At 44.3% G+C, this 15,174-nt stretch overlaps 1 protein-coding gene across 1 annotated transcript in view; it reads right to left on the minus strand.

Annotated features, from left to right (window-relative positions):
* Positions 1 to 3,037: 3,037 nt before the first annotated feature.
* The window catches only part of SYT12 (synaptotagmin 12), a 60,062-nt gene continuing 47,925 nt past the window's right edge, over positions 3,038 to 15,174 (minus strand). Inside the window, exons 6-7 of the mRNA XM_056851564.1 lie at positions 14,575 to 14,708; positions 3,038 to 3,265 (exon numbers count right to left, since the gene is read on the minus strand). Coding sequence (XP_056707542.1) covers positions 3,092 to 3,265; positions 14,575 to 14,708 — 308 coding nt within the window. The 3' untranslated portion in view covers positions 3,038 to 3,091. The remainder of the gene's footprint in view (positions 3,266 to 14,574; positions 14,709 to 15,174) is intronic.

Genomic DNA, 15,174 nt, shown 5'->3' on the forward strand with positions numbered 1-15,174 from the left:
AATAAACGTGGTATTTCAGAGTTCCTAACAGCTACAATGGCAGGAAAGGCCCGACATGGGGGAGGGGGAGACTGACTTACATACCAGGATCTATTCTCTCTCTTGTAAATGTTCTCAGGCTGTACAATATTGGGCCTTCTGGTAGCACTGGGCTTCTTTTTGGCATAATGTCAATACCACCTTGGCCCAGGCCAGATATTGATTCATGTATGGCAGTGGGATTGTCTGGATCTTGATTTAGGCATCCCCTAGCAAACTTCCAGAAGGACCAGTATCCATCAAAACCTTTGGCTATTTAGCAGCTGGAAGAGCACAAATCCTGTGGATGATTGCAGGAGTTCCCTCATGGTAAATAGCCCTCAGCCAATGTATAGGTGCTACTCAGTGAAATAGGCAATGGTCCTCATGCAGCATCATCTTCAGGATCTGGTGAAAGCACTAAACTCTGTGGTCAAAGACTGATGGGTACAATAAGCAATTCCCAGTTGTCACAGTTTTGGTGAATGTTGTTCCTTTGGTTTTTAGGATGGCCTTAGACCCTAGACACCAACGACTGCACATTCTTTAGGTTATGCTTCAGAATATTGCATGGTATAATATTCTTGCTTTTGATATTCGGCTACAAGACAGTGGGAAAGTAATATATGTTCATAAGAAGATCCACCCCTCCCCAATACAGCACTGTGTCTACTTAGTAGGAACAAACTCATACAATGCAAAAACATTTTTTTCAAATAACTCATGCTGGGGACTCATGAAGTCAGAAAATCTAGACGTTCTTTCATTTGATGGTTTGGTCCAGATGCTAACACTAGTCCAACTGAGGTCTTTATTTGCATAGAAGGAAAATTAAGCATCTTGTTAGCTTTATTAAATGTGATGGGGAATACTATTTCCTCCTCCAACCTATGCAAAATCTATCACACCAGTACGCACTTGCTGGGGCCTTAGTGAAGCAATACATGTTGATGTGAGGGAGCAAGTCAAGTTTCAAAAGACCAAAGAGAAAAGAGCTTCCTTGATGAATTCCCAAAACCAAATGGATTCAGCATACACTTTAGCAGCCATAGTTCTGCTGTTGCATGGCTGATGTCTATCAGTTCCAACATGTTAAGATAATTGTTTGGGGAAAAGATTTACACTTGAGGGCCAAAGTGACCAAGGGTGCTTTTCAGATCATCAAGGCATGGTTTTATCCCCATGTCTGTACATGGCTCCTGTTCAAGTCAGACAAAGCAACACATTCTGTAAGTCCAAAAGATCTTTCAAAGCCAAGCTTACATTGCTCAAGATGAGAGTCAGAACTGGCACACTGGAGAAAAGTGTGCTGGGGTATCCATTTTATTGACAGTCCTTCTCTTGCAATTCTATTGAAATTTGCATAATTTTAACCGGTTCAGTAACAGGCTTAAATTGAGTTTTCACAATTCTTAATCATTAAAAAAAATCCATTTTACCATGTGTCAAAATGGCGACCCTGTCCATCAGATACCCAGATTCACAGATTCTGAGATGCAGAGTTCCTGTGTGATCTGCAGCTTTCTCATTGATTCTGCTAGTGACAAAGAGTACTTGAACACTCTGCAGACAGTAAGCCAAGGGAAACAAAGCAAGTGATTGTACATAAGGGCTTGTTTTAACTGAGAAACCTCTCTTTTCTCCTTGGGAAACCATTCCTTTAGATACTGGATGCAAATATTTAGAATCCTGTGACCGATGTGGACCTGAAGGTCACCCAATTCATCCCTGTCAGGAGGAATCCTGCAGGCATGCATCAACATCCATATCACATACTTGCTCCTTTGCCACACATTTCTCTGAATGCTTTTGCTCTCAAAGTAGGCATAGACTTGGCCAAGAAAAGCACCTGCTATCTACAGATACCATGTGACCACAACTTAGGGAGATCTCCAAGAATTACAACTGGTCTCCTGATTGCAAATCCCCTGGAGAAAGTGGCTGGTTTGGAGGGTGGATTCTAGGGCATTATACTCCACTGAGGTCCCAACCATGTGCTCCCCATGTTCTACCTGCAAATCTCCAGGCATTTCCCAACCCTGAATTGGCAACCCTACGACAACTGTATCCAAGCACCTTCTGTGGGAAGAAATCTAGGGCAGAAAGGAGCCTTCTAAGTGATAGTAATGTTAATCCTGAGACATTACACTTAATCAGAATTACATTTTAGTCTAGAGTTCTTGGATGGTCATTTGAGGTCTTTGCGATCATGCAAAACACCTTGTGGGTAAATACAATTGTTGCAAAGAAGCGGAAGAAGAAGCCAGGGGCACCTTCAGGACCAATTTTTCATAGAATAAGCTTTTCTAGGGAAGCCTACTTCCTCATATGCACAAAGTACATACATTTCATGAATTGAAAGTCCTTTCCTACAAAAACTCACATAGCCTCTTGGTTTTTGCTGCAATGAATATGGCGACTCTTTTGGAATATGCACCAACTTCAAGATGCAAATGATTATGGTATGATGAGGCTGTGAAATTAAATATATTTACTTGGAAGTCTTTCTCCTTAAAATCAAGTTCCTTTGCACTGCATGAATCTTGTCTGCCCATAAATGTGACAAAGACTGAGTTACACAGGTAGGATCCCAAGTAAACCAGTTTGGAAGCAGGATCTATTGAACTAAGTGGGTGAAACCAAGCCTGCCACTCCCACCCCATACCCCAGCTGGTGAAAAGACTGCATGGGGCATCAATATTCAGTATAAAATTAATTCATCTGTGTTTGGGAGCCCCACTGGGTTTGCCCAAGCTGGTGACGTTTAGACTGATGGCGCCACAGTCCACCTGGTTTGTAAACAAGCTATTGCAGCAACAAGCTATCGCAAGCTATTGTGTATTCCAGTAGCTTCCTCTTCTACAATTGAATTCTCTAAAGCTTTCTCAAGGTTCCTGTGGTCCCATTCGGCAATTAATCTTTTCTTCTGTTTTTTTTTTTTTTTTTTTGTGAATAACTGGGAAAATAGTTTTTTGCTCCTAGGTGTTGTAAACTCCATTTGCCAACAGCTTCTGCCTACTGGAAGAGTTTAGGCACCATGAAGGAATATTCACACCAAGGTGCGAGTATGTCTTTAGCTTCGTCGAAGTGGGTGCCACATGGACACTGGCTTCCTCAAGGTGGCCAACATCTGGTTCCAGTGCGTGATGCCCATGCCACCTGCTGCTGGACCTATGACAACATGGCCAATGTTTTCAGCTCTCCCATCTTCACAACATTCTGCCACAGTCACCCGCAGAGATAACTCCTGTGAAGAGATAAGTGCATATTAATAACCCTCCAATGTAAACATCTTAGAATTCTGCTACTTTGATTTTCACCAACATCTGTTTTATTTAGAGCAGTTCATGGTATAGTGGAGCATTGAGTAACTTGAGCTGAAGTTCATTCTCATACTTGGGAAGCAAGATAATCCCACAGGTATCGGCTCACATCCTAATGTATCTTCTTACATCAGTTATGGCCGGTATAGCTTTGCATAGCATCTATAGCTTTTCCTGCAGCCAAAATGAAATGTTAGGTGTTTACACAAAGGGATATTGTGCATCCATAAAACCCTTTGTGCTCCACAGCTATCCTGTAAACAGACTGGTGTGGGGCAAAATGGGGGAAAGTGCCAGGGCAGCAGTGCAAAGAGAGCTGCATGACAGGGACCAGGATCCTTATGATGCATCCTGTGAGCTGTTACCCCAGAGTAACATCTTATACTAGGATCAACCATAAGGTGTGTCTGTACCAAATTCAGTTAAATTAAGCGCAACTCTATAAAGGTTAACATAAAGAGAGACCTGAAAAAGTAGTTACAGATATCATGAGAGATGATTTATAATTTCTTTAATTCTGCCCATCATTAGCTATACTGTTACCAGGTCTGTGTGACACTAAAGGACCTAATTTACAAGACTAGATTCTGTATTACATCTCTATGACGCAAAGTATAAAACTACAGAGCAAGGGGGTGATGCTGCTCATAAAGGTTCAAACACAAAGCATCATGTCCTCCAAATGATGAAAAATTAACAATACGTTAATAGCTGTGAACTTAGGCATATCGTGAGAGGGAGGGGAGGAAGGAATGAGTCAGTGCTCGGCTCTTGTAGCCCTTTTTTACATGCTCAGGGTACTGCCGATTGCCACTCTGGGATCAGGAAGCAATTTTCCTCCAGGCCACATTGGCCAGGGATCCTGGAAGCATTTTTTGGCCATCTTCTGGGCATACAGCAGGGGTCACTGTGAGTATGGGAGGGGGGAGGTAGCTGTGAATTTCGTGCATTGTGCAAGGAGTTGGATTAGATGACCCGGGAGATCCCTTCCAACTCTATGTTCCTACATTTCTATGTTTCTAGCTAAGAAATACTGCGAACTGTTTTATCTACATATTGTCGAAGGCAGAGTTCATTGGTCAGAGTTCATTGGTCCTTGTAGGTTATCACGGTCACACAGCCTGGATAACCTACAAGAACCAATGTTTTATCTACCTTCTTGATAAATATCTTTAATGGTTTGGGTGGGTCATCACAGCTACCTTTTCAGGTACACCGTCTGCTTAAAACAGCGAGTGCTTAGTCATGAGTCTCAGCATTTTAAACTCTCCAAAGCCCCTGAACACATGAAACATGATAAATTTCAACAGCTGGCAGCTATAGAGGGTTGGCCTGCTCCAAGAATAAATTAGGCAACCCAGACATCTGATCTGCATTAGGACAACAGTAGTGAATCCCAGACTTCTGGCTCTGCTCAGATTATCTAAAGGAACTAATGAAAAAGTTATTTTGTTGCTCATTAAAAAGTCAGCATTCGCGTGAATAATGACCAAGTGAAATGTGTAAATCAAGAACAGTTCTATTAACCACAATACGCAGAGAGATTTCTTTCCTGCCTGAGCTGAGGAGTACAGCCAGCTTCCTGCAAAGCTGCATAAACAACGGAGACTATTTCAGTATGCTGATAGGACCTGGCCTTGCTTCCTTGAACTAAATTATTTTGAAAGGCAAACAAGCAAGCAATGCAAAACGAATTGCAAAGGCAAGCACACCATATATGATCTTGCATCTCAGAAATCTATTAAGAACTGAGAGGAAGATCCCTGGCACCCAGTGCAAAGATAGTGATGTTGTTACCCAGTATTCTGAAGGGACATCACCATGTATGTCAGAGGGCACCGGGGTGGGGGCGGGGGCGTGCAACTCAAGCTTTGATTTTTTGCGGACATGGTCCATTATGCCTAGGTTGAGCCTGTCATATTAGATAGTGGTACATATTTGTTTTTTTCAATTGATCATTTTACACTGCTTTAAGATTCCTTTTGGATCCAAAAGTGGCAAAATTAAAAATAACTGAGCAACCCAGATCCAGCACAGGACATACTAACATAGTATACCATCCATGGATCCCCTTACTGGGTCAAAATTTATGTGTTGAATAGGGTTCTCTATACAGGAATAGCATCCCCTGGCTGGATACCTGCATATCCCAACTAGGACTAGATATGCAGTTTCTGTTGTATTGGAAGCTAGTCACAGAATCATAGAGTTGGAAGGGACCAACCGGGTCATCTAGTCCAACCCTCTGCACAATGCAGGAAATTCACAACTACCTCCCCCTCCACACACCCAGTGACCCTTACTCCATGCCCAGAAGATGGCCAAAAAAAATCTTCCAGGATCCCTGGCCAATCTGGCCTGGATGAAAATTGCTTCCTGATCCCAAAGTGGCGATCAACATTTCCCTGGGCAGGTAAGAAAGGGCCATGAGAGCCAGACACTGACACAACCCTTCCTGCCCTCCTTCTCATGAACTGCCTAAATTCACAAGTCCTCTGATGAAGTGTGGATGAGTATGTGATATTGTGTTTATCAGCAAAACATTATGCGGATGGTATGTGCCATCGTGTGCATTTTGCGATACAGACATGAGTGCACATTCTCCTATCTGAGGCCCCTGAGGCGATTTATTATTTAGCCATATAGCCACATTTTACCTGCCTTAAACAATGCTTTGCAGCATGTAACTGTTTCTGAACTGGGGATTACGCAAACAAAGCATTATAGAGCAAAGCAAATGAACGAGCCACTTCTAACAACATCTCCAGCCATATTTAATCAAAGAATCATCGAAACAGTCAACATATATATTCCCTTGCAATCCAGAAGGCAGTTTTGCACTTCCAATGTTCAGCCTAATGTACCATAAGCATCAGTCTCAAATATTCATTTCCCCAGAATTTCAAAAGTCTGTATACTCCAGCAACATGGTGAGACCCAGTGCCCTAAGCAGGCAAACTGTACGGTGCCTGTAGTTAATGGGTAAAGTCTCAGCACTGGTTTTTATCCTGGCATAATTTTTTTAAAAATGATAAACCCATCATAGAGGGGGTTTATCTTAACTCCTCTTGGCTTTATATTTATGGGCTCCCTCACAAGCAATGAGGCGACTGCTGCCATTCACCATAATGTGTGTGTGTGTGTGGGGGGGGGAGGATGAATGTAATATATTCCAGATATAATCATGTGGGGACACAGTGACAAGAACTGTGCGCAGCAAGGGGAGGTGACATGAGGGAGGAGCATCCTTCCCCTAAGCAACCGCAACTGGTTCTCTTCCACTGACACTTACTTCTAGTCTCACTGTCCCACTGGAAGAAATCAGCTGGTGTTTCATGTGGGGGGGAGTGAAGTATGGGGGAAGAGGGTTCAGTCTTCCTCTTCCACCCATCCCGCACTTTAAATTGTTTCCCTACACACCGTTTCCTTGCTTTCCACTGATCCAGCTTTTACGCACAGTTCTGCTCCCTCCCCTAGGGAGAGAGGAGGAAGTGGAACAACCTCTGCCACCTCAACTAGACAGAAAAGGGGAAAAAAACATCCTATTGTGTTATCATTAAAAGGGCTCTTACCCTATGCTGGCTTAATCGTGTGCCTTGAAAACTCATTCCACTATACAAAACTCTGAGAAGTGAAGCTCATCTATTATCATCGCTGATCTTACTGTCTGCAGATATGAGGCTCACTTCACGCTGAGGTTAAGTGACTGCGGCCCTGGACAGCCTGGCCTGCGGAAAGCTGTTATCTATAATGTCTCCAACTGATTTTAATTTGAGTCCTAGAAGCAGTTGTGCATTCCCCAGCCTATATACCATTTTTTCAATACCAAGAAGGCTTTAAAATCAAAGCTTAAAAACCAAATGCCAGAGATATTGGCCGCCAAACCTTGTGCCTTTGGCCCATCCCTACGTATTCATCATGGTTCCTCCCTTTCCCCCAGCAAATTTCTCATTTATCTTTTGATATTTATGTGTTTCTCTTGCATCCACAAAGACTGAACTGTTGAAATCTAAATGCTTGGCAATCAGTTTGCTCCCCAAGAAATCTCTCCCTGCAGCTCTAACTTAAGATCAGTAGATTATACCTAAATGCAAAAAGAATGTTATAAGGCGGAATTGCCATAGCAGAAGGGAAGGATTCTGTGAAGCTGGCCAGGAATTTCTTATCTTGTTACTAATTCATATGCAAGAACAATTGCAGAGAGGAGCAAAGCAGTCCTAGGCAGAGTTTCTCCGGAAAAGCCCACTGATATAAATGGCCAGACTGGATAACTGTGCATATGATGGCACCTTGTAAGTGCCTATTACTTGGAGTAAGGCCCACTGGTCACAGTGGAATACTTCTGAGTAAACATGCATGGGTGCACGCCCATGCCATTCATTCCACTGCAGGTCCACTAAAATCAATGTGGATTCTCCAGAACACATCGTTTGCTTACTGTGGCCTATGGGCTATAAAGACTGGGGGCTGGGGAAAGCAACCAGATGCAAAGGAGGGTAGGGTTCCTGATCAATCAACCGCTGTGTAGAAGTGGGAATTCTGGCAGATGTACTTTCCCCCACTCCCTTCTGGTGACAAGCTCCACCCTTCCAAAACTCCCTCTTCTCAGCTCCTGTTAAAGAAGTCCTTTGTGATTGCTCTGGTCAGCCATGTTTTAAGAGCTGCCGCTGTATCAATAAACAATGACAAACAAACCCATAGCAAAATCAGCTCAATACCTGCCAATATCTTTTTGGCATTAAAGATGTACACATTTTGCCATTTTTTTAAACCTTCCTTCTAAAAGTCTGACAGCAAACCCTCCTTCTATCAGTGCCTGAATGACTGGCATACAGATGTTGCTGCTCCTTGCCTCCTCCTACTTAAATGCAGTCTGTTGACCATAATCTTGTTTAGGGGAGGGGCCCATGGCTCAGTGGTAGAGCATCTGCTTGGCATGCAGTTGATGCCAGGTTCAATCCCCGGCATCTCCAGTTAAAGGGACCAGGCAAGTAGGTGATGGGAAAGACCTCAGCCTGAGACCCTGGAGAGCCGCTGCCCGTCTGAGTAGACAATACTGACTTTGTGGACTGAGGGTCTGATTCAGTATAAGGCAGCTTCATGTGTTCATGTGATATCTTCCTGCATACTAGGGAGAAGAGAGGAGGTAATGGAATGGAAGGAAGGAAACCACCTGAGGGGAAGAGTGTTGGAAACAGGTATACAGACAGGTCTGTAGTGGGTTTGGGGGCTTCAGGGGGAAAGACAGAAAAGGTATTCATCGACACCCCCATTTTGTAACAACTTAATCTGCTAACGCTCTCTGACTGATCAGCCCGGGTGACAAATTGTTTCTTCCAGGTCAATCATTTGTGGAACTTCAATGCCCCTCCGTGCAATCCTGAGTAGTTACATCCTTCTAAATCCATTGAAGTCAGTGGGGCTTAGAAAGGTGCACCCCTGTTGGGATTGCACTCAAGCTCAAACATTTTATTAGCCACCCACAACTGTATTCTTATTCAAGGTGTAGTTTCTTTCCTGCTTGCAAAAAAACAAAACAAAACCCTGTGCAGATTTATGTACAAAATTTGTTTCTTGGTCTCCCACCTCTTCGGTATCATCACATTTTCTGAGCCATTGTCTTGGCCTCTGCATTTCCCCCCAAGAAAGGAAGGGAAAAGCCACAGTGGTAGGTCTTTGCTTGGTTGTTATGGTAACTCATCAAATTTCTTATTACCATGCAGTTGCTGAATAAAGAGTTCTCCTTATTATTGCTCCTTTGAAGATTACTCTTTCAGATATATTAGCTTCCAGCGAAGGAGACATGGAATGACCAAAAAGCAAATGAAATTATATTTGGCCTCTCAGGTGATGCAGGGATTTTGTTGCAACCCAACCCTCCAATTCTGTAGGGCTCTCTCCTTTCCCAGGGTTTAATTTGACTGTCTCTGCCTTGCACACCAATACCTTGTACGCAGAAACCTATTTCCCATCAAGAAAAGACTTGCGAACTCAGAAAGATTAAAAACTACAGATGTCAGAAGCAGTAAAGAGAAATGAATATTGTACTCCTATACTAATTTAGGTGGATGTTGTTGTCGACGAATGTTTTTGCATGGATTCATCTGAAGGTCCCATTCACTCAATCATTTCTCGATCTACCTGCAGTGACGGTTTGAGAAGGCAAGGCAAAAATGGAATTTAGCCAGCAGTAGTGGGAATACGCACCTGGCTTGGCATGGGCAGATGCAGCTGGAAACCAGCATGTGCTAGTTTTGGGAAATGACCATGTGAAATGACCTCAAGATAAAACTACTGCTGAACTCATCCCCAAAACAGACCTTTCAATTAACACTTTGGTTAGGATTGCACTGTTAGTCTCACAAACCCTTTTAATATTGCTGGTATATTTTTAAAAGCTCAGATGGGCAGCCTTGATCCTGGTTTTAGCTGCTGCAGAACAAATAATACTTTAAACTATGAAATCTTAAGGCACATCCTAACCCTCCACTTTGGGGCAGAGATGTCCTGGTCTTCCCAATTTGTCTTTGAAACTCTAAGGCTGTACCACTCTTTCTAGCTCCAAAGCCAATCAAAAGCTCTTAGGATGCTGATCACACACCCAGTGCTAGCCCATCTTGGCCAACAACATCCTGGCATACAGGGTGACTCGTAGCTGTGAGCCAAAAATTTAGACTCTGACAGTGCAGGCACATGACTTGCTCAGCAAAAACTGAAATGGATGTGGGTGGGGAGGGACATAACCTGAGGACAGAGACCATGGTTTTGCAAACAGAAAGTCACAGGTTCAAATCCTAGCATCTCCAGTTAAAAATATAAAAATTAAATTGAAATCTATCCTAGAGATAACAATGCTCTGGTGTGAATACTCAGAGCTGCTGGAAAGTATTTCGTCATAGCCTCCCTAATCTTTCTATCATTACCTGAAATAATGTTTAAACAATGGTAAACCTCAGAGTAGTAAGGATAAATTTCCAGAACAGAAACTAGCAGGGAAGCTTTGGGTTCAGGATACAACTTCAAGAGAATGGAGCCTTGGATACTCACCGTGAGGGCTCCTTCTCTTCCGAGGAGAAGGGCATCTTTATGTGTGGGTGTTTTCCTGCTCTTTCCAGGAGGCAGGACCAAACTTTACTTCCTGTCTCCTTGGCGGGAAGACCACCCTTGATCCCCAGTTACAGGCTTGCCTAGCTACTTAGAGAAGTGTAAAAACATCAAACTGGGAACAGTACAAACAAGGTAAAGTTAGGAAACAGGAACTGTAATGCATTATACATTGACCCTAACTGACCCTGGTGGGTTGACGAATAAACTGAAACGCTAACGGAGCGTTATAACTTAACACTGACCCTGGCTAACCCTGGCAGATAGACAGGTAAAACTGATATAACCTATCCTGTTCCTTCTGTTATCCGTTTTAGCCCAGGTGGGCAAGATGCCCTTTGCCTCGGAAGAGAAGGAGCCCTCACAGTGAGTACCCAAGGCTCCATTCTCCTCCGAGGCAAGGGCATCTTTATGTGTGGGACTTCCAAGAGCTCCCTATATGGGTGGGTTAATTTCCTTCGTCCACGACATGTTGGAGAATCCTGCGTCCAAAGGCCGCCTGTGCGGAAGACCAGGTATTAATTTTGTAATGTTTGACGAAGGTGTTAATGGAGGACCAGGTGGCAGCGTGACAGATCTCGTCAACTGGAGCCTGTCTGTTAAATGCTGCCATTGTAGCTGAGCTACGTAGTGAGTAAGCAGTAATATCGTCTGGAACCGGGACTTTGGAAGCTTTATATGACACCACAATACACTGTCTCAAGGTGTAGCTGATAGCAGCTGTCGACATCCGCAACCACTTGTTGGGGTTGGAGATGTTGATGAACATAGAGTCTGATTTTCTGAACTCTGTCGTTCTGGTGATGAATATGCGTATGGTTCGTAGAAGATCCAAGGAATGCCAGGCTTTTTCTATTTGGCATGATGGTTTCGGACAGAAGGAGGGCAGAGAAATCTCTTGGGATCTATGAAAAAGGGAATTTACCTTTGGGACGAAGGTAGGGTCCAGTCTTAAGACTAATTTATCCTTGTGGAATACGCAGAGGCCTTTGCTGATTGATAGTGCTCTCAGCTTTGAAACTCGGCGGGCCGAGGTGATCGCGGTCAAGAACAAGACATTCATCTGAAGGAATCTTAGGAGTACTCAGAGGTTCAAAGGGGTCTGAGGTAAGGGCTTTTAGAACTAGATTAAGTTTCCATGTAGGGAAACGATGTACCGTAGGTGGTCTGATTTGAGTAACTCCTTTTAAGAAGGTAACGATGTCCCGATGTTGAGAGGTGGGAACACCTTCAGAAAAGGGAATCACCATGGATATAGCCACCACTTGGCGTCTGAGAGTGGACGCGGTCAGATTTAAGCGTACTCCTTCCTGGAGAAACTCTAAGATCTTGTTGACTCCCGGCTCTAGGGGATCTACCTTTTTCCTACGAGACCATCGAACAAAAGCCTTCCAACATGAGGTGTAGATGCGCCTGGTAGCCGGTTTGCGTGCCTCCAGGATGGTGTTCACCACTTCTTCCGAATAGCCGCACGTTAGGAGTCTCCTCCGCTCAAGACTCAGATGGTCAAACAGTACCACTGGGGGTCTGAGTGGACTAGTGGTCCTTGCTGCAGCATGTTCCGGGTGGTTGGTATTCTCCAAGGATCCCGAATTGACAGTCTGAGCAGTGTGGTGAACCATGGTCTGCGGGGCCAGAACGGGGCTACTACCAGAACTTTGGCCTTCTCCAGCTGAATCTTGCGGAGTACTCTGGGAAGGATAGGAAGGGGTGGGAAGGCATAGAGGAGCTCCTGAGGCCAGGGGTTCAGAAGAGCATCTGCTCCCTCTGCCAGTGGATAAAAGTATCTGGTGAAGAAGCGTGGGACCGTGTGGTTGTTGGCTGATGCAAATAAGTCGATTGCCGGGAGGCTGAATCTGCGCGTGATGCCCTGGAAGGTTTGTTGATCCAGGGCCCATTCTCCTTCCTCTATGGTCTGACGGCTTAGCCAGTTAGCCATAGGCATTGTCTCTGCTCTTGCAGGATCCCTGCAAACCCCCCATGAAACTCCACCAAAGGGGGCACATTAAAACAAGCCAACAAAAAGAGCCTTCAATAGATGGGCACCTCTTTTTATAATAATGGGTTTAATATGTTAACATAGTTTAATAGACTCTGTCAGTAACAGATTCAATGGCTACATTCTGAGAGTCCAATAGCCAGTGGGCTATTTGGACATTCTCCTTGAATAAACGGAACAATTAAAAATAAATCAGAAGTAAACCACAGTGGAGACAATATGAACCAAGAGTCTGATTCCATATAAAGCAGATTTAAATTTGTGCAAAAGTCATGAGAATTAGCACTTGGATGCAATCAGCTTAGAACTGATTGGACATTAGGTAGGCTGGAGGTATGTAGCAAATGATCCTCATCCTGGTCCTGAAAAAGCATCTTCCACTTGTTTGTTATTAGGGAACGCCCAAACTCCTGGATGTTCAGGCCATCTCACAGTTGCCAGTTGCAAATATCTTGACTGATCAATGTTCAGACTGAGTGTTCGCTGAGCCATTCCTTGGATTTCACCAGGCAGCTGCATGTTTAACACAATAGCAAGCATGCATGATCGGTCTTTGCACATATGCGCTGTGCAGCACAAACACAAAGGCCAGAGAAATCACAGATTCCAAAGAAAGGACACTAGACAAAGAAGTAAAATTATCGAAAACAAACAAATAAATGGTGTACCAAACATCGAACTTGCCTCCCTCCCTTTTGGGAGCCACATCTCCTGGCGACAGTACTGTAGTTAATTTGAGGGGGGGGGGGATCTGTTCTTTTTCTTTTTAAGCACAGATATGATCAGAAGGATGGAAGGTTTACCATCCTCCCTATGGCCCTCAGGGTTTGCACAAATAGCTAAAGAGTCAGCAAAGGTAGGAACAGAATTTATAAGTATAGCTGGAGAAATGCTATGCAAGGCACAAAACCTACCAAGCTGTGCAGCACTATACTGGAGTGAAATGGGGAACAAGGGAACAGCTCTGGGGTAACGAGTGCTATTAATGCCCAAGCACACTGGGTTTTTGGCATGTAACTCTATGGTGACCGTGACCATTTCATCCTTTTGACAACAAATAGCTGGGAAGAAGCGGCACAGAAAGAGCCCACGTCACTGCCTTGCCAGTACCACTAGATACAGCCAAAAACATTTTTCTACTTTTGGCTCAGAGCACACCTGAATTTGGATACCTATGGTAGTCTGCACACTCTCCCTCTCAGATCCAGAACGACCTGGTTCACCAGTACACAGGGTCAATCAGTTAATAACGCTCAGAGATCAACCTAATAGTACAAATAGTCACAAACAACAACAGTGACAAAAACTACCAAGCAACCAATCAGGTTCATAAGGAGTTTGGGATTGTTGTGCCAGCAAACTAATCCTGGGATTGGCTCACCAGAATTGCTCCCATTGAATATATTAAGTTTGTCTGAAAAGCTCATTCGTGGCAAAGTTCACAGCATCCTATCCATTATGTTACTCAGGAGGAAAATACTGAGACAGCAGAGGCAAATTCTGTCAAGGTTGTACCTCTACATCAGTGGTGGCGAACCTATGGCACGCGTGCCAGAGGGGGCACTCAGAGCCCTCTCTGTGGGCACGTGCGGCGTTGCCTCAGCACAGAGTTCGCCTGAGTTCGTTACTAGAAAGCCAGAGGGACACGGGGCCGGGCTGCTCCACACCCCCTCTCCACATGTGCCTGAGGGCATTTCTCACATCACCCGTCCCTCTGCCCAGCAGCCCAATGGGAGCGCTTCCTCCCTCCCCTGTCACATGTGGCAGGGCGGCTCACATGCCGGGCAGCTCACATGTGGCGTGAGGGTGCAGCCTGGACAGCGGCCTGTTGAGTCTGTGGCGAAGGTGATTCCTGTGGTGGGGTTGGAGAGGAGCTAGGTTGGAGGGGAGCATAGCTCACAGCGTGGCATAGCTGGAGGGGAGTAGAGCGCTCAGGCCACAGTGTTGGCACTTTGCGATAAATAAGTGGGTTTTGGTTTGCAGTTTGGGCACTCAGTCTCTAAAAGGTTCTCCATTACTGCTCTACATCATTTGTGCTATTGCTTTGACCTGTATGCTTGATGCTATAGGATGCTGTTTCAGCGCAGACGTACATCAAACAGTCCTCACTTTGGACCAGGGGATGCTTACCTGCAGGACGATTGCTGGCACTGAGAAAATCATGGCTTCATTAAACACCGGGTTTGTGTCATCTCTTTTTGTCGCTGTCTTCTTCTTGCTGATCTTCCTCCCATCCTGCAGCAAGTACACTTTCACAAAAGGATCTGATTGGATGGTAAGAAGCAGATCATCTTAACTGGGTCACTGTTTCAGGACAACTGTCTTCTGTATCCAGGCTACCTTTGAAGCTCTGAAACGTCTCAATTTGGATATGGCTAATGTATCTTTGGAAGCTGCACATATCCTGCCGATTTGGACTACGTAAACGGGTGTGGTACACTTTAGTACTATTTGGTAAAATATTTTAAGGATTTTTTTAGCTGTTTTAAACTGCTATTCCCCTCACAGCCTTTGGGGTGGAGTGGGATAGTAAATCTACATAAATAAATAAAAAACTAGATGCACTCTCTTATGACAACCAAGAGAAATCTAGTTAATTGAAATGGGAAACTAATTGATCACATCTTAGCCTTTCTGAAGATAATCACCTCGGGCAGATTATCATTTTCTGTGGATAGGTATTTAAGTAGCCCAAACAGGATGCCCGACACCCTGTAGAATATTTGATGA

The sequence above is a fragment of the Euleptes europaea genome, chromosome 6, assembly GCF_029931775.1.
Source record: "Euleptes europaea isolate rEulEur1 chromosome 6, rEulEur1.hap1, whole genome shotgun sequence".
Classification (NCBI taxonomy): Eukaryota; Metazoa; Chordata; class Lepidosauria; order Squamata; family Sphaerodactylidae; genus Euleptes; species Euleptes europaea.